The sequence below is a fragment of the Choloepus didactylus genome, chromosome 1 (assembly GCF_015220235.1).
Source record: "Choloepus didactylus isolate mChoDid1 chromosome 1, mChoDid1.pri, whole genome shotgun sequence".
NCBI lineage: Eukaryota > Metazoa > Chordata > Mammalia > Pilosa > Megalonychidae > Choloepus > Choloepus didactylus.
In genome coordinates, this window is record NC_051307.1 from 145,320,322 (window position 1) to 145,340,550 (window position 20,229).

The 20,229-nt window shown below is 39.0% G+C and overlaps 1 protein-coding gene across 1 annotated transcript; it reads right to left on the reverse strand.

The window, feature by feature from the left end:
- Window positions 1-1,624: 1,624 nt before the first annotated feature.
- Window positions 1,625-3,442, reverse strand: LOC119526071 (mesoderm induction early response protein 3-like). The gene is given in 2 exon segments (XM_037824876.1): window positions 1,625-3,172; window positions 3,332-3,442. Coding segments are annotated over 2 exon segments (1,644 nt in total). The 5' UTR covers window positions 3,428-3,442.
- Between the last annotated feature and the right edge of the window lie 16,787 nt (window positions 3,443-20,229).

The window sequence follows — 20,229 nt, forward strand, 5'->3', positions numbered from 1 at the left end:
ATTCACCGTACAACTTAAAGATGCAAAATGGCCAACGTTTATGACAATGACTTTGTTTTCACAATGTATAGTATAAAAATATAACTAAGTTTGAGATGCATCTGAAGGTCTATCACTTTTTAAAACTTAAAGTGGTAAAGTACCAATCTATTGCACATAGGAACTCATATTTTTCTTCCAAATGTTCAAGCTAAACAAAAAAGTTTAAATATACTTCAAGGTTCTACTGCATTAGCTATAAAATCTAGAAGTCCCTCCTAAATATTAACACTTTGAACTGCAGTGCTGCAAACAACTTAAGAGGTGTCCCAAAATGTAAACCATTGAGTGGCAACATCTTAGGCTTTGTAGACTGTGCCTCCGCAAGTCAACTGCCTCAGGATAAACTAAATTATACAATGACTGGTAAGATTTTTAAGATTACAATCTTCAACAATGGTGGACAAAACCCCATCTGAATACCATTTCTTCAAACACCAAATTTTTAGCCAATAAATAAAGTTACACTGAAATCTTCTGGCAGTAAAATGACCAATTCTGTGTAAGGTAGCCCTGGTCTAGAATTTTGAAACAGGATCCTGTCCCGGCCCGCGGGACGTTCAACGGAGGCTCCGAGTCCTGTGAGGGAGGAATGGTATGGGACAAGAGACACGAGGAATGACAGCAAGACAAGTTTCTGATCAAGCTGCAAAATTTTATTGAGGAGGCTGGGTATATATACTCTAGGGAAGGGTGGGGGTGGCTAGTAAGGACGGGTGGCAATCTAGGATTGGCTGCTGCTGTTGCTAGGGTGGAAGGCAGATGTAAGGCTAGCACTAGGATTGGCGGCCGCTGTTGCTAGGCAGATGTAAGGTTAGCACTAGGCGCGAACCACTACTTTTGGCGCAAACCACTTCCGTAAAGAAGGCTGAGGGCAACCCAAGTTGTTGTTTCAGTCCTGGCGGCCATGTTTCCGGCATTGCTGACAAGTGCACTTCATGCATGCTACCTTAATCGCCCACAACAGGATCCAAGCAAGTGTCTTCATAATTTGCACGCAGTTTCTTGTGCTGGCTTCCATAAAGATGGACTTGCTGTTTTGTAAACTGAAGTGCTCTAGTTGAATAACATGAGAGAAGTTTCCATTTAAAAAAATCCTTGCATGTTTGTGCAGTTTAAAGAAACCTACCCCTGCTTTTATTTAATTAAGAAAATAAAACCAAAAAAATGCTACATCGAGCAGGGATCAGGATCGGTATCTGTAAACATTGTTATTCCTCTGCATCCATTACGGCAAAAGGAATTTACACAAAAAGAAGCCACTCCATTCAGTTCAGAACTTCTGTGCTGGTTTTGAGCTGGTGGCCTGTCTACAGGTTTTAAAAGTGGGAGTGAGGGCAGTGGGGAACAGAAAATTATAGAAAAGGAAGGGAATAGGGAGGAGGTATTGGGGATAAGGAAGAGAAAAGCAGAGCTTAAAGCAGCACCACAGAGTTCAATATTAGTTCCCACTCTGCTGATCATAGTTCATTTCCACATTTATGGATTGAAAAATGAAAATACTCTTGATAAATCAAGATACAGTTCTATACATACTGACATCACTGATGTCATAGTGAAAAAGGTTCAAACTTCCAGTGAAAGACTAAGCAAACCCGACAGCTCCCCTCAAGTTTCCTGGTCCTGCACGCCCACTGTTTCTGGGCCCCCGCTTGCTGCACTCCGAGCGGAGGGCAGCGTGCTGATGCAGAGCGTGAGCACTGATGAAACCATTGGTCTCGCTGGCAGACAGGCTGCCAAAGTCAGCCACAGAGACAGCCACTTTGGCACTGGTGATGTCATGTGTGTGATTTTCAAAGTCCACACCCAAATTATTTACAGAAACCTCATTCATAAATGATTCAGGGACAGCAATGCCCATTTTCAGTCTCTTCGCTGGTCTTTCTGATTCTTCACTGCACATGTTCATAGGGTTTAGCTCCGAGTGATAAAATCCAATCTCAAATAAATTAAAACAATCACTTTCCGCATTGCTGGGCAGGGTGAGTAAGTCTTCTGTTACAACAGGCACATGATTTACTTGTCCACGGGGTGTATTGCCCAGTGGAGGAAAGCTATCATCCAAACAACTCACATCCGTGGGGTTGCAGACGGTTGCTACACTGTTGGTCAAAGCTGTCAAGTCACTGGCAGTGAAAGAGTTCAGAATGTTCAGCTGTTGATCAGGAATAGGCTCAGCTCAATTAGAAGTTAAGGCAGAAGAATTTACTGTCCCACCCAGAGCTTCTGTTTCATCTACCAAACGATCCATATAATCTGTTACTCCAGGGTGATGGTTATAGCGTTTCTTTCCAAATCTCGTTTGTTGAGCAAAGTAATCATAACGTTCAGATTTCTTCCACATATAATAGAATGCCACACATTCAGCAACTGTTCTAGTTCTCACCTTATTCTTCTGTATAAGATGAAAATCTTTTCCAAAGAGCATGAGTGCGTGTTCAAAGCTTCGGCATTCTTCCTCTGTCCATGCAGTCGTTCCTTCTTGAGATGCCTTTCCGTTGCAGCAGTACCTTTCAATTGCTTCCTTTATACTGTGATTACATTTAAGAAGTTCATATAACGCCTGTTCATTGTCCCTTGTGTGTGTTCCTGCAGAAATCCTATCCATTATTTTTTCATTTCCAGTTCTTAATGAAGTCTCAACAAGGTACTCCTTAACTTTGCTCTCCAAAACTACACCAGGACGCCAAAGTAACTGGTCTTCGTGTTCATACACTTTCTCATTGCCATCGTACTCTCCAAGATAAGGGGGAATCTCTGCCTGATATTGCAAACCAACCATTATTTCCTTCCTCAAATCTGCAGGTGAGATACCACTGTCTGTTTCAACATCTTCAACCTCTGATTCCTTATCCCCATCACATGCGGTATTTGGTAGTAAAGGTCTAGGAAAGAAATCAGAGGTTTCGTGGGAAGTCACAGATGGTGTCAGATCATCTGCGGAATACTGCGTTTCCTCATCATCACCCGACAACAGGTCTTTTGCTATTTCCTCTTTGTCTAGTGTCATATCTGGTAGTTCATCTGCAAGTTCACTTGGAGAGCTATTTGCACTGGAATCTGCAACCGCTGGAATTGCAGGTTCATAGCCATAGAATGCCAATAAATCTTCCAGAGGCATGTTTCCTTCCTTACAGCCCAGTGGAAGCAGCAGAACTGAAACCTGAATGGAAGGGGGGAAAGTACGGATACATCTCTGAAACCTGGCCACGAAAGGAGACTTGAAGGCAATTCACGGTGAAAAGAGAATTTCTTCCAAATGTGGGAAACAAGTGTGTAGGATTCCGTGCTGTTCTAAGTCTTCAATTTCGGAACTGAAGTTTTTACCCTCGTCCATCAATTCCTCTTCTTCAAGAGTTCTTTCATCATCATAATCATGAACCAGCATCTCAGCAGTGGGGTCAAAATCATGATCCTCAGAAGACAAAGAGCCAACTGGGCTCGAACTTCCAAAAGAAGCCCTGGACCCGGAGGCAGCACCGAGGTGCCGGCGGCCCGCGTCAGCGGCCTGGGGGCCGGTGTGGCGCCGAACCCGGGCCAGGGCTCGCTGCCACCGTCCGTCCTCTCCCGCTCGGGTCCGTGCCTTAGTCGGCCCGCCACGGCCCGCCGCCTCCTGGTGGCCCCCACCCCACCCCGCCGTCCCCCGCGAGGCTGCGGGTAGGGCGCTGGAGCCGCCGGGGAATGCCGGACGCCCGCTCCAGCCCCGCCGCTCCTGCCCGGTTTCTCCTGTATGGTCTTTCTAATATGAACTAACATTGATGAGTGAACTTTGATAGTTAAAGTTGAGAACAAAGGTAATCAGGACATAGAAAGAGGTTAGAGATTGAGCATTTGATGCTGAAGGACTACAGAAGGTTCAACAAGATTGATTGCATAGATCCTGAAATGGATAGCGCAATACTGTGTGATGGTAGCACAATATTGTAAGTACTCTGAACAAGGATGAGTGTGAGTATGGTTGAAAGAGGAAGGCTAGGGGCATGTATGACACCAAACGGAAAGACAGAAGATAAGACTGGGATTGTATAACTTAGCAAAATCTAGAGTTGTCAATGATGGTGATTAAATGTACAAAAATAAGAATATTTCTATATGAGGGAGAACAAATAAATGCCAACATTGCAACATGTTGAAAATTGGATGGTACAGGGGAAAAAATACAATCAATGCAACCTAGACTCTATACTTAACAGTAACATTGTAAGATGCTTTCATTAATTGTAACAAAGGCAATACACCAAAGCTAAATGTCTAGAAGAGGGTGATATTAGGGTGTGATATGGGATTTTGGTGGTGGTGGTGGTGTCCGACCTTTTCATTGTATTTTATTTTATTTTTATTTTCCTTCTATCTTTTGTTTTTTTATTCTTGATTTTTTTTTTCTCCTATTCTTCTTTGTTTGTGGAAGAAATGAAAATGTCCTCATAAAGATTGTGGTGATGAATGCATAATTATGTGATTATACCGGGAATCATTGATTGTTGACTTAGGGTGGATTGTATGGGGTGTGAATAAAACTGTTTAAAAAAATAAACAGAGGTATACAAGTGCTGGAGAAAATGTGGAGAGAGGTATGTACCTATTCCCTGTTGGTGAGGAAGTAAAATGGTGCAGCCCATCTGGAGGGCAGTGTGATGGTTCCACAAGGAAGCTTAAGAATGCCGTATGGTCCTGCAATCCTGTTATTGGATATATACTTGAAGAACTGAGAGCAGGGACACGAATGGCCATTTGCACACCAGTGTTTATGGTGGCAGTATTCATGATTTTCAGTGGATGGAGGTGGCCTGATAAATGGAAGGCTAGGGGCATGCATGACACCAGAAGGAAAGATAGAAGGTAAGACTAGGATTGTATAACATAGCAAAACCTAGAGTTGTCAGTGATGGTAACTTGTATACATACAATGCTGAGAAATGAATCTGAGAACATAGGTTATCAGGGGAAGTCTTATTGTAAAGGTTCCTAGATTGTAAGCTCTTACAACAGTCACATCCATTCATCAGTTGTCATGGTTATTTCTAAATTCTGAGATGCTGAGCTATTTATGTATAACCTAGTCGATACCTGTAACTTTGGATATATTTGTGACACCTGAGACTCAGAGCCAGAGTTCAGCAGCTATGAATGTCAGCATTACCCCATACAGCAACTGTTTAAAAAGCTGAAAAAGAAATCAGACTTCAGTTAGAGATATGAACAAAATGCACTTGGTTGGGGCTAAGGTAAGTCAGACTAAAGGGTAAAGATGATATTGACTGTGCTTTAAAACTTCAACTTTTATGTGAGACCACAGGAAAAGATGTTTATTTGGTGCAAAATCTATATTTTCTGTAGAATGCTATATAATTTAACATATGGTTGGTTTATTCAAACATCATAATTACATGGAACCTTGAATAGAGGGTGAGATCTGTTTGGTTTGTACAAGTTAGCATGAAGCCCTGATACATCCCAGAGTAATTTAAGCGAGAATAAAAAGTATTTGCAAAGCCCCTTTGAGGGGCTGGGGGAAAAGGCGGGAAAATTAAACATCCCACCTGGGAAATTCCTGGTATTCTCACAAGCATTGGGGACTACCAGTTTAGTAGGCTGAGCCCTTGATCTTGTTACTGCAAAGGAGAGGCTAAGCCTACTTATAATTGTGCTTAGGAGTCACCTCCTCAGAATCTCTTTTGTTGCTCAGAGGTGGTCTCTCTCTCCAAGCCAACTCTGCAGGTAAACTCACTGCCCTCCCACCTATGTGAGACATGACTCCTAGGGGTATAAATCGCCTTGGCAACATGGGACATGACTCTGGGACATGAGCCTGGATAGGGCATCATAGGATTGAGAAAGCCTTCCTGACCAAAAGGGGGAAGAGAAATTAAACCAAATAAAGTTTCAGTGACTGAGATATTTCAAGTGGAGTTGAGAGGTCATTCTGGAGGTTACTCTTATGCATTACATAGATATTCCTTTTTAGTTTCTAATGTATTAGAATAACTAGAGGGAAATACCTGAAACTGTTGAACTGCAACCAAGTATTCTTGATTCTTGAAGACAGTCGTATAACTATATAGCTTACATGGTGTGACTGTGTGATTGTGAAAACCATGTAGCTCACCATTCCTTTATCCAGTGTATGGACAGATTAGTAGAAAAATGGGGACAAAAAGGAAATTAATAGTAGGTGAGGATGAGGAGTGGTACGAGGTGTTTGGGATGTTCTTTTTTACTTTCATTTTTATTCTTATTTTTTTGAATAATGAAAATGTACAAAAAACTGATTGTGGTGATGAATGCACAACTATATGATGATGCTGTGAACAATTGATTGTACACTTCAGATGACTGTATGGTAGGTGAATATATCTCAATAAATTTACATTTTAAAATATGTGTATATAATATTCCTCCATTATATCTCACTTCCTCCTCTGAGATATAATAAAAATAAAAAAATGATAATAATAGAGAGTTGTCTAAAATATGCAACATGACCATCAGTAGACACTAGTCATCCAGCTAATCATGGTCCTGCCCAGATCTCCTCCCATGTTGCAGGATCAACCTTAACCAAGAACAAACTTCTGCCAGCTAATTTCATAGGTAAACTGATTTAAACATTGTTTCAAATGCCTCAGTATAATAGACAATACAAACATTTGGTATTTTAGTCCACTTGTTCTTTTACTCTCTATGTAATATTCTAGGACTGGCCAACCCACTCACTTAATAATCTCCAGATTTCATTGATGATCTGAGACATCTGAGCACAGTCCTGGAAAGCAGCTTCCTTTGTCAGTTCTTCCCACAGTCTCTCCTTCCCATCAAGTACTCCATTGACAGAGGATAGCTCCAGGGTGGTTCTCTTTTGCTGGCTTTAGGCTTGACTCCATCAGCTCAGGCTGTCACGTGTTTTGTGAGTAGAGATCCCCAAACTCACCTATCCAAGAGATTAACCAATGTGGGGATTATTAACTCATGCTCTTTATTCTTTATTGGATTAAGCAGGGGGAGAAAGAAAATAATAATCAAGTATTTATGTTCATAAATCACACATTAAAATCACATGGACAAGACTGTCTAATACACGCGATTAAAATATGGACCTGCTTGGAATCACTTCACACATTCTCAGGCGGTTAGAATTCCATAAAAAGGGCTTTGCCTTACCCAGCTTTTTAGAATTGATACAACTTTATCAATAAAATGTCATGTATGGACAACAGATTTATTAAAACTTGGTGAAGATATTGTACCAAATTGCTAGATAACAGACTCAAAAGAGGCTCCAAAACATTTATGGACAACCAAAACCCAGAGACAGTGGTTGAAGATGTCTGTAAGACCAGATTTGATCTAGAACACACAGGGCAGACTGGGAACCCAAACTGAAAAGAGTATTGCCATTCCCAGGACCAAAATGGGGCCAGCCTACAGGAGAGAACCTGAAATTGGATAAAAGCTGGTGAAAAAAAGAGCAGCAGGCCAGGTTTAAGGGTTGAGTCAGGGTGTGAGGCCGTAAACCTGACAAAGCTGAAAAGACAGATTATTGCTTTTAGCTTGGGTCAAAAATAATTGAGTAATGTGAGTCTCTGACCTTGTAATTGCCAATACTGAATGTAATTCCCTAGGACTGAAAAAATAATAGTATGTGTTCTTGAACTTTCTGTGGAGGCAGAATGTCCAGTGAATTTTTTGGGAGAGGTGGGAAAGGATGAAAAACCTTCTTGTCCCTCCTAAAAATCACAAAATGTTAGCTATTACTTAGAAAGGCCACCCTGGATAGGGTGCTTTTTTTTTTTTTTTAATTCAGTTTTATTGAGATATATTCACATACCACACAATCATCTATGATGTACAATCAACTGTTCACAGTACTATCATATAGTTGTGCATTCATCATCCCAATTTTTTTTAACATTTTCCTTATACCAGAAAAGTGAAAATAAGAATAAAAAATGAAAGTAAAGAAAACACTCAAATCAACCCCCCATCCCACCCTATTTTTCATTTAGTTTTTGTCCCCATTTATCTACTCATCCATCCATACACTGGATAAAGGGAGTGTGATCCACAGGGTTTTCACAATCACACTGTCACCCCTTGTAATCTGCATTGTTACACAATCGTCTTCAAGAGTCAAGGCTACTGGGTTGCAGTTTGGTAGTTTCAGGTATTTACTTTTAGCTATTCCAATACATTAAAACCTAAGAGGTGTTATCTATATAGTGCATAAGAATGTCCACCAGAGTGACCTCTCGACTCCATTTGAAATCTCTCAGCACTGAAACTTTATTTCATTTCATTTCCCACCCCCCTTTTGGTCAAGAAGATCTTCTCAATCCCACCATGCCGGATCCGAATTCATCCCTGGGAGTCATATCCTGCATTGCCAGGGAGATTTACATCCCTGGGAGTCAGGTCCCACTTAGGGGGGAGGGCAGCGTGATCACCCGCCAAGTTGGCTTAGCTAGAGAGAGAGGGCCACATCTGAGCAACAAAGAGGCACTCAGGGGGAGACTCTTAGGCACAATTATAAGCAGGTTTAGCCTCTCCTTTGCAGTAACCAGCTTCATAGGGGCCAGCCCCAAGACAGAGGCTCAACACATCAAGCCATCAGTCTGGATAGGTGCTTTTAACATATTAGGGACCCAAGTAAGCAGAGATAATTTTACACAAGGAGAGTGGCTTACAGGCAGTCCTTGAAGCAAAAGATTTTATAGTCGATGTTGGAATCACATAAGGAGAGTGGCTTACAGGTAGTCCTTAAAGCAAAAGATTTTATAGTCAATGTTGGAATGCAGTATACACTTGAACACTTGAATGTTTTAAAAAAATTCTCAGTTACAAAATACCACAGGAAAAAAGTTAGAACGAAGAGGGTAAAATGCAACCCCATATCTTGTCATGTAGTAATTCTGATTTCTACAAACAAACGGATAAGGAACAAATTGAGTATTACCAATGCTTCCTATACATTTCCAAACTTTCCATTTCTTACTGGAAGTTTTTCTCTGCTTTGATATCCTCATTAGCTGATTCCTCAGATCAGCCTGATTACTGACAGTGCATTGGTGGACAGGCAGGGAAAACAAGTGATAAATATGAAACATTTATTTTTACCTATCAGCCCATTCTGAACCACCATATTTTTATGTTTATCAAAATAAAGCATCACATGTAACAATCTGCCAGTTTCGGAAAGGAGAATGTTTTTGTCAAATAAAAATAAAAAATTTAAAAAAGCATCCCTTTTCCTAGTTGAAATCTTATTTTTAGAACATTTAACACTTAATATATTTCACACAATCTGTTGATTGTTCACTAGGACACCATGAGGGCAAACTCAATATTCAGACCTTAATGTTGTATGACGTAATTAAAATTAGCTATTTTTTTTAAAAATTAACTTGAATAAAAAGTAACTTGCCAGTGTAACATCAGAAATTGACTCAGTGTTACAGTTTCTCTGATTGTTGTTGTTGTTGAGTAAAGTCCTTTCCATTATTGGTATTTCCAATATGTCTATCAATGACTTACTTGGGTAACATCTTAATTCCACATACAAAATCTGGTATACCGCATCTGGTAATGGCAGCACACTTTTATCAGACTAACGTTACTACAGATAACAATGATAAAAGGCAAGAAGCTACTGTTTAAAGACATCAGAGAACAACCAAAATTGAGCAGAGGCTGAAGAGGATAAGGAATCAAGAGCTCCATATTTATGGAGCTTTTCACCTGTGGGTACACCCCAGTCTTCACTATAGAGAGTAGCTAGAATTCAAGCTGAAAACTGAAATTTTATTGGCTTGAAATGTCAGAGGGATGGAACTCAATGCTGATTGAACATCTGGAAGTTAAGGGAGGAAACCCCAGACAGGAGGGGGCCACAGAGTGGGAAGCCCAAAATCTTGTGTATAAATGCCCCTCAGATCCTTGGCTGACTCCCCAACTGTGAATGTGTGGGAGGGACACCATGAAAGACAGTGGAAAGAAACAGCTAAAAGGCTATGGAGATAAGCAGATATTTCAGGTTATGCATAACATAGGGGAGACTGAATTTGAAGTTTGAGTCCTACTAAATTAGAGGGACTTGGTAAATTTCTCAGACTTTCAACTGATGATCCAGAATAGCCATACCTTAGGAAAAATGATGGTATCTCTGGACTAAGGGATTTGCCCTAGAATAGGGCAAAACTGTAACCGATCCATGCTCTCAAAGTGTAAAACCAAGTCTACACAAATTCAGCCAATAATTGAATCACCAAATAGGAAAAAAAAATCAACACTATTCAGAAAAGGATAACACAATCCAGAGTCTCTATAACATATCATTCATTATGTCCAGTATACAATAAAAAATTTGCTGGATAGTCTGTATCAGTCTGGGTCCAATCAGGAGACAAAAACCACACAGTATTTGAATAAGGTAATTTTAATACAAAAATTATTAAAATATGATGGGGAACAATGATAAAGTTGTAAAGAGAACGTGAAAGGGTACTCTCAGGCTGAGGGAGAGTACTCAAGGAAGAACAAAGTTGGAAGAGGGTCTCCTTTGTAAGGCTGAACTTCAGACCTCATTAAAGAGGGTCTGGTTGCAGTGCAATGGATGGTGGAGAAGTTCACTGGGCTGCTCAATTCAGAGCTGTTAAACAGTCACCAAGCAGTAGGAAACAATGTTTCGGTACACAGATGTGCCAAGGCTGGTAGGTGGGTGCACAGAAGGAGTCAGGGTGTGGAAAGCCAGCTTGTTGGCAGAGCAGCATGGCCTGGAGTGTGCTGTGTCCATGTCTGACGGATCACAGGATGCAATTCTCCAGGGTGCAGGCAAGCCAAGGCAGAAAGAGTCAGAGGGATATGAAACATGTTGCCAGCAGGGATATGAAACATGCTGCTGCCCATGGTGGGAGGTCTGCAGGAAACAATTCTCTGGGTTGCAGGCAAGCTGATGCCTGTGGGTGGCTACACAAAAGAAATTGGGGCACCTCTCCTATGGAGGCCTGGAGTACCCCATCGTCCACATCAGGAAGGCTGTGGCATGGTGCTCATCAGATCTGGGACAGGGCTTCAAGGCAACAAGGGACTGTGTGCTCTGGGGCAGTGTACCACTGGTTTTCTCCATATGCTGTGGATTCTGCAGCATAAGCAAGTAAAAACAACACAGCTTAGCAGAAACAGAAAGAGAAGCCCCTTTTCTCCTGCAGGGAGCCTCTGGCACACTTTATTAATAAAGCTTATGTTCACTATGTAGGAGAAATGCTTAAAGAAAAGAAATGGAAATTCTAGATCTGAAAAGTACAATATCTGAAATGAAAAAATTGCTTAACACTATGCTAGAAATAGAGGAAGAAAGGGATAATAAGTTTGAAGACAGAGAAATAGGAATTATGAAATCTAAACAGAAAGGGAAAAGATTGAAAAAAATAGACAGGGCCTCAGTGACCTGTGGGACAATATTAAGGGATCAAATATACGTGAATTGGAACTGCAGAGGGAGAGGAGATAAAGAATGACACAGAAAAAAATATTTGAAGATAATGGTGAAAAACCTCAATCTAGAGAGTGAAGAGTCTCAGCAAACTCCAAGCAGATTGATACAAAGAAAACCACACCTAATAACATCAGAATCAAACTGCTGAAAAGAATAAATAAAAAGAAAATCTTGAAATCAGCCAGAGAAAAAGACATATTACATACACAGAGGAACAGAAACACAAATGATGAGTCCGTTCTCATCAGAAAAAAATGGAGACCAGAAGACAACAGAATGATGCCTTTAAAGTGCTCAAAGAGAATAACAGTCAACTCAGACATTTTCAAATAAAAGTTGAGAGAATTTTTTCATGAACAGATCTGTACTACAAGAAATATTAAAGAAAGTTCTTCTGACTGAAGGGAAGCAACACCAAATAGAAATTTGACTCTGTAGAAAGGAATGAAGAACATCGCATATGAAGAATCTATAGAAAGGAATGAAGAAATGATAAATTTTTTGGTAACTATGAGACTTTTTTCTCTTCTCTTAATTTGTTTAAAAGACAACTGACAAAAAAGCATAACATTGTATTGTGAGATTTATAATCTACATAAATATAAAATATATGGCAATAATAGCATACAGGATGGGGTGGCATCGATGGAATTATACTGTTGCAAATTCTTGCTTCTTAATGAAGTGGTACAATAATATTTCTGAGTAGACTGTGATAAATTAAGATGCAGATTGTAATCCTTAGACAACCAGGAAAAAGAAGTACAAGGATATATCTAAAAAGCAATGGAAGAATCTAAATGGAATACTCAAATATATTTAACTCAAAAGAAGGCATCAAAGGAGAAGCAGAGGATGGGACAAATAGAAAACAAATAGCACAATGGATACCTAAATCCAACTGTATCAATATTTATGATAAATGAAAATGGATTATAGACTCCAATTAAAAGGTATAGACTGTCAGATTGGATTCAAAAAAATCAAGATCCAACTTTTTGCTCTCTGCAAAAGACATATTTTAAACATAAAGACACAAATAGGTTAACATCCAATTTTTCACTGAGTTGATATTCCCTAATTTGTATATAATGAAATTGGAAATATTCCTGGTTTTAACCAGATGTGTTTAAGATATTTGGCAAGTCAACAAAACTGCTACAGCTTCCTCTAAGGGTCACAACCCAAAGAACAGATAGAATTTGGAGATCTCATAAGACATTGGTTCCTGCTACTGCCAAATGAATATTTTATTCACTTCCCTTTCTGTTCCCCTTGATGTATGGATTAATATATTTAACTATATTAATATATTTAAATTTCAGATATTGTCTAATACCTAAAACCACCTTTTGAAGCATATAAAATCATGGGTTGAAATTCTAATAGTCTTTAATGAAGACAGAAATCATCAGTTAAATACACAAACCTGAGAACAAGCATTCCACAGTAATGGAGAGAGCTGATGTGGAGATGTAGTTAGAAGACCAGTGGGTATTGTAGAGTCCAACAGACCTTGCTTTGACCCGTCTCCTCTTTTACTGGCCGTGAGACAAGTTAACTAACTTTTGGTTTTCTCACCAGCTCCCTCCTCTGTTAAGAAGGATGACTTGGGAGCTGGACTGCTCAGGGTTCAATCAAACCACCTCCCTCTAACTAATCGACTTTGGCCAAGTTACTTAATTTCTCTAGGCCTTACTTTCCCCACTTGTAAAATGAGTATACTAATAGCACCAACCTTGGAAGGTTTAGGAGGATAAATTGAATTAATGGATTAATTTGTAGAGCACTTAGAACAAAGCCTGGGACATAGTAAACATTAAATAACTCTGCTAAATTAAATAAATATTTTAAAATAAATATTCCTCATTGGGTTTTTATGACAAAACACTTACCACTATGTCTGGTGCACAGAAAGTACTCAATCGACAGTAGTTGCCGTTGCTGTTACTAGAGGCCATGTTGCTAAACATTAGGGCTTATCTGACTAGTGTGCTTCCTAATGTGCCGTGGGGAGAAGGCTCTGTTTGCTAATAAATGAGAATCGATGACCTTTATATATATTTTTTCTCTTTATAGACTATATAATCAAGTATAGTGGTGCTAAGGGAAATTTTGTTTACAAAGAGAACTCCTAAAAGTGCGGAAAAAAAAAAAAAAAAGGTGGCAGTCAAGGTAATGCCAATAGCTATGAAGTTGCAAACTGTCAAGACTATTCAAAATTGTTGAAAACGTCAGTGAAGAACTAAAGCTTTAGGAATTGTTACACTCAGAGTGAGTGTAATTAATGGAGGAGGAAATTAAGCTCTCAGAGACCTTGCTATTCAAAGGATGGTCCCTGACTGGCAGCAACAGTATTCCCTGGAAGCTTGTGAGAAATGTGGGATCTTGAGCACTACCCCAAAGCTAATGAATCAGAATTAACAAGAACCCCAGTTGATTCTTATGCAAATTAAAATTTGTAGTAGAATATTTCCGCTTTTTTTGTTTCTTCCCTGTGGTTTATTTTGAATATACCATATTAATAATATTGAGATTTGGGCAATATTATGTATTTCTAGAGTTATACTTTTTTCTCTGAAGGTATGACTTTAAAATTTGGCCTCATGCATGATTTTATTATATCCCAGAGACTTTTTTTTTTTCTAATCAAAAGCCACTTCTGGGTTTATAATGCAAATCAGTGTGAGGGGAGTCACCAAGCAGGTTTTATAGCAAATGTCATTGGAATTTCTCAGTTTCATTATGTAAAGGATGCATGTTTTTTTTTTTTTTAAATCATCTCTGAATCACTATAGTTCAGGATTTCATCCCTTTCACTGTTTGCTCTTGTTCAGCCTGAAGATGAGAAACGAAAGATGAAAACATGTCCCTCATTCATGCTTCTTCTATTATAATGAAGCCACAATTCACTGACTTTTAAAATAGAATGTTCCAAGACCAAATATTTTATTTGGATGTATCTGGAGAGCAAAAATATTTCTATTGAAATTCTCTGGGAGAAAACATTCTAAATATGAAACATCTGTTTTTGGTCATCACAGTTAAAGACTAATATTTTGCACAGGGCAGGGAGGCACAAGGTTGTACTGTGTTGTTTTAAGTTCAGTGTTTCCATGATATAGTATTCCTAAAGGACTGGGTAGAAGTATTCACCCTATTAACATGGTTCAAATATTCCCAATATATTTGGGATACCCATATCGGCAAATATATAGAACTCTCGTTGTCCCGTCTTCGTTCTTTCTTTTTGGCGGGAATAGAGGGTGGGGAGAGGAGGAGAGGGATTGGATACCGCTGTGGAAGCACCCTGTGGGCTCTAGATCAGGGCAGAGTGCTTGGAAAGGAAGAGTCAAGGAGGAATATCAGTCTTGGTATTTCTCGGGAAGGGTCATGGCCCAAAATGAAAATGACCAAGGACCTGCCATTGACTTTGGTGTGGGAGTGGGGGCCATTCAGTCTCCCTTTTCAGGGTGAGAAGCCAAAAAGTTACACCCTCTTGTCTAACTTTTTCCCATGCTTTGGACAGGGGTACAAGTCCTCATGATCAAACCTTTTTGTTTTCAATCTTGGCTGCACAACTGGAATCACCTGAGGAGCTTTAAAAATCACTGATGCCCAGGCTCCATCCCCAGACATTCTGATTCAATTGTTTTAGGATATGATGTTTAAAAGCAACCCCAGGGACCAATGTGCAATCAGGAGTCTCTGTGCTGCCACCCTTCAGCAAACAGGACTCCCCTCTCCCTTCCTCAAGACACCCCCTCCTACCCTGATTCCAGTGCTTAGATCATTTAACTCCTCTTTCCCCAGAGTTCCACACCAGGTTTTCTCCCAGGCTGAGTTCTTCTGCCTGCAGTGAATGATCTTAGACATCTCTGCATCCACAGGGTGTTCTGTGAGTCACGATCCTTCTCTCCCCTGGGTCATGTGGATTAGAGAGGACTTTTTTCACAGAGATATACCCACAATGTACTAACTTTGATTAATACTCAATGGGGAGCATTTAGGGATTGATTAAAAATTTGAGTAAATGCCCTAAAATTGCAATTGCAAATTTGGTATAACTGAGTCTCTTCAACACTGTAAATAGCAGACAAAATATACAAATATAATAAAACTTAGTGCACTAACCCTTAAACTATTCTAAATGTCGACATGAAGAGAGGGAGATGGCCGAGTGACGGAGGCAGAGAAGCAAGCCAAGGAACCCCAAGGATTGCAGCAAGCCAGCACCAGAATGCTACAGACTTCAGGGAGAAAGCCAAGTCCAGCCAATACTTTGATTCTGGACTTCTAGCCTCTGAAACTGTGAGCCACTAAATGCCTATTGTCAAGCCAACCAGTGTGCTGTCATAGCAGCCTAGCAAATGAAGACAGGCCACCTTTCCATCCGTTATTCTACACTTTCTTTTAGCTCATTAGACACTCATACACCTTCACATACTTCATTTATTTCTTTTTACCTTAATATTATATATATACATATATATATATATATATTTTTTTTTTTGGGCTGCTGTGAGACCACGAGCCAGGTGGCCAAGTGGCGCAAGCCGTGAATGTGCAAGAAGCACCACAACAAGATGAATATTATATTTTAATGCTCAAATCATAACATCTTAACTGGTGCCTATCTTCTGCCTAAGCTTGAATTACCTGACAAAACATCTTCTAATTGGTTAACTTTGGAAAGTGCCTTGTTCAAAGTTTCCATCCCAGTTCATGGCTTCTTTCCACCCTCACACCAACCCTGAGGAGCAGGGAGAAGGGCAGTCTTGGCTACATATGCAGGGGTCTTTTGTGATGAGCAAACAAAGAGAGACAAGATGGCAATTGTTCTCTTCCAGGCCCTTGGCTGATTTTGAGCCCTCCAGGGAGCCTAAAAGCAGATATTAAGTCAAGAGGAACTTTGTGAGACTAGGCCTAAGCTGCATTGCTCTGGGGGCTCATGCAACTCTGTGGTCCAGAGTTGGGATGAAGGGTTCACTCACCCATTACAACATTTACGATGCTGCTGCTGCTGCTGCTGCTGCTGATGATGATGATGATGATCACAGCTTTTATTATCTATTTACTTGTGCCAGACCCTGTGCTCATACTTTATATGTATTATATATGTATTATCTCAAATATAACCCTTTGAGCCAGGTATCATTTATCTTTATTTTATATATCAGGAAGCTATGGCTCAGTGAGATTAGGTATTATCTAGCAAGTAGTGTGGCAGTGATTTTAATGTGGGACTATGTAAGTGCCAATGCTGCCTTTTTTTTTCTAACTTTAATTACTTTGTCCTTAAGGTACAATAGATATACTGAAAAGTGCACTTATCATAAGTGTATACCTTGATTAATTATTGCAAAATGAATAACCTGTATAAAACCACTATCAGCATCCTAGAAGACTTCCTCATATCCCTTCCCACCAGCCCCTTCTCCCCAAAACTACCCTGACTCTAGCACTGGATATTAATTTTGTCTATATTTTAGTTTTATTTAAATCAAGCCATATAGTGGGTAATCTTTTGTGTCTGGCTTCTTTTGTTAAGCATTTTTGTGAAGGTTTTTCCTAATGTGTGTAATGATAGTTCACTTTTATTATTATTGTAGAGTATTCCATTGTTTGAATATAATACAATTTGTTCATTACACTGTTATTGATGGACGGACATTTGGGATATTACAAACAATGCTGCCACGGACACTCTTGTTCAGGTGTTTGATGAAAAAATATGAACACCTTTTTTTTGGATATATACTTATGGATAGAATGGATCTTCTAGGTTCTAGGGTATGCATATGTTCAGCTTTAGGAGATTTTCATGCTTATCTGATATCAAGGGGTATATGATATCAACATGACTTTTAGTATATTTACAGTGTTGTGCAACCATCAGGATAATCTAATTTTAGAATATTTCCATCATTCCCCAAAGAAATCTCATCCCATTTTCAGTCAGTCCCCATTCCCACTTTCAGCTCTAGGCAACCACTTATCTGTTTCCTCTATATAGATTTGTTTTTTCTGGGTACTTCCTTACTTTCTGGCACTATAAGATGTTCCAGTTTCATCTTGTATTTTCCCTTCCCCAGCCCTAGAAATAATCATTTCTCCAAGAAGCACTGATTCTGTTTATTGGAGAATGGTATTTAGAAACCAAGATCTGAATGTGAGATGTGCTTATTGTTACTGGGGTGTCATTGTTTCTAGGTTCTTTCAGAGAACAGAGCTGGGAAATGTATGTACATACACTAATCAAGGTATAAGCACCTTGATTTATTTCTGTATCTATATGTATACATATTAATATGAACAAAGTCTCACTGATACCTGTGACTTTAATCCAGCACCACATAGTTTAGTCTAACCTTTCCCCCTTGCTTATTTGTAACTCTGTTTTCTGACAGTGAGCAACCTGGCTCTCATTATTTACAATGTATTTTCTTATTTATGTAACTCTCATATATATGTATAGTGGGCTGAATGGTAGGGCCCCTTTCCCCCAAAGGATATGTTCACATGCTAAACCCTGGAACCTGTGAATGTGACTTATTTGGGGAAAAAAAGAGGCCTCTGTAGATATAATTAATTAAAGATCTTGAGATCATTCTGGATGATCTAGGTGGGCCCTGACTTTATGACAAGTGTCATTATAAGAGACACAGAAAGAAGAAGAGAAGGCCATGTGAAGACAGAGGCAGAGATTGGAGTTATGCAATCATAAGCCAAGGAACACCTAGAGCCACCAGAAGCTGGAATTGACAAGGAAGGATTCTCCCCAAGAGCTTTCAGAGGGATTACTGCCTTGCTAACACCTTGATTTCATACCAGAAGTGTGAGAGCATAAGGTTCTATGGTTTTAAGCATGTAGTTTGTGGTAATTTGTTACTGCAGACCTGGAAAACTAATACAACATGTAAAATAGTTTTAGAATTGCTAACTCATATCCCTGTGAGAAACACATTTACCAAGCATAGTCTTTACTGTTCTTCTTTTTTTTTTAGCCTTACAGTTTCCAGTCAAAACATTGTTTTCCAAAGCAACTTACGTATGTACTCTTTTTGTTGTTTTGTCTGCCTTCTTTCATTCAGCATATTGATTTTGAGATTTATCCATGTTGTTGCATGTTATCAAAAATGTGTTCTCTTTGTTCCCTTTTACTGCTGAATAGTAATTCACTGTATGGATATACCACAATTTGATAATCCATTCATTTGCTGATGGACATTTTGTTTGTTTATTTTTTCCAGTTTTTGGTGATTACAAATAAAGCTGCTAAGAACATTCTCATCCAAGTCCTTATGTAGATTTTTAATTCTTTTATAAATACCTAGAAATAGAATAGCTTGGTCAATAGATAGGTGTATGCTTAACTTTTTCAGAAACTGCCATTGTTTTCCAAAGAGGTTGTGCTATTTTACACTCACTCTATCAGAGTATGAAAGTTCTAGTTATGAACAGCAAAAATTAAAAACCTTTTGATAAAGTCCAATTTACCAATTTTTTTCTTTTATGGTTCATGCTGAGTCCTAAAAATTGCCTAATTCAAGGTCACAATGGTTCCTTCTTGTGCTTTCTTTGAAAGTTTTATACTTTTAGCCCTTACACTTAGGTTTAAGACCCATTTCAAATTAATTTTTGAAGGGTGAGATGTAAGGGTAGAGCTTCATTTTTTTGCATATAGATGTCCAATTCTTCCAGCAGTATTTGTTGAAAGACTGTTACCCATATTTAATTGACTATACATGGATCTATTTCTGTTGTATTGCTCTATATGCCTATCCTTGTGCCAATATCACATACATGGTAGTCTTGATATCCAATAACATCCTCCAACTTTGTTCCTTAAGATTATCTTGATAATTTTCGGTCTTTTGCATTTCTATACAAATTTTGGAAACAAGTTTGTCAATATTCTCTTTCTCTCTCTCACACACACACATACACACAAAAGTGCTGGGATTTTCCTTTCAATTTTCTTTTGAACCATGAGAAAAAAATAGAGAAGTACACATATCATAGGTATAGGGCTTGATGAATTTTCACAGAGCTAACACATCTCTGTAACCAGTACTCAGAGCAAGAGACAGGACTATGGTAAACCCCCAAGATGCTCTTCAAGTCATGATCCGTCCAGAAGGATAACCACTTTGGCTTCTTTTGCTTAACTGTATGTCTATGACATTCATCCATATTGTTGAAAGTAGTTGTGGTTGATAATTATTCTACTTCCCACTTACGTGTTTCCGTATTCAGCTGTTGGTTTCTTTGGTCAATATATATCCATTCATATCATGAGACTGGATCTGCTTGAAATGCTAAGGCACTGTAAGGTATCAGTTTGATCTTTGAGAGTATTGCTAAGTGTCTAATTAGCTATTTAATATATATTTCTCAATAAGGATGGGGTTGCTGGTAGCAGTGGCATGCTGTTAATGTTTTCCAAATACCAAATGATATAATTAAAAATAACTGTACTTTAATATTCACTTTAAATATTGCTTTTAAATACAACATAACATTACCTTTCAGTTTTCTAGTCTTTGGAACGTTTGTGAGCTCAGAAACAATTTCTCTAGAAATGAAATCTAAGCTTTATTGGAGAAAAACAAAACAAAAAAAACACCTTTAAGGCCTCATTTCAATACTTTCTTGGGGGGGAGATAATTAAATTTCAGTGCTTGCCTTCTGAGGGCAAG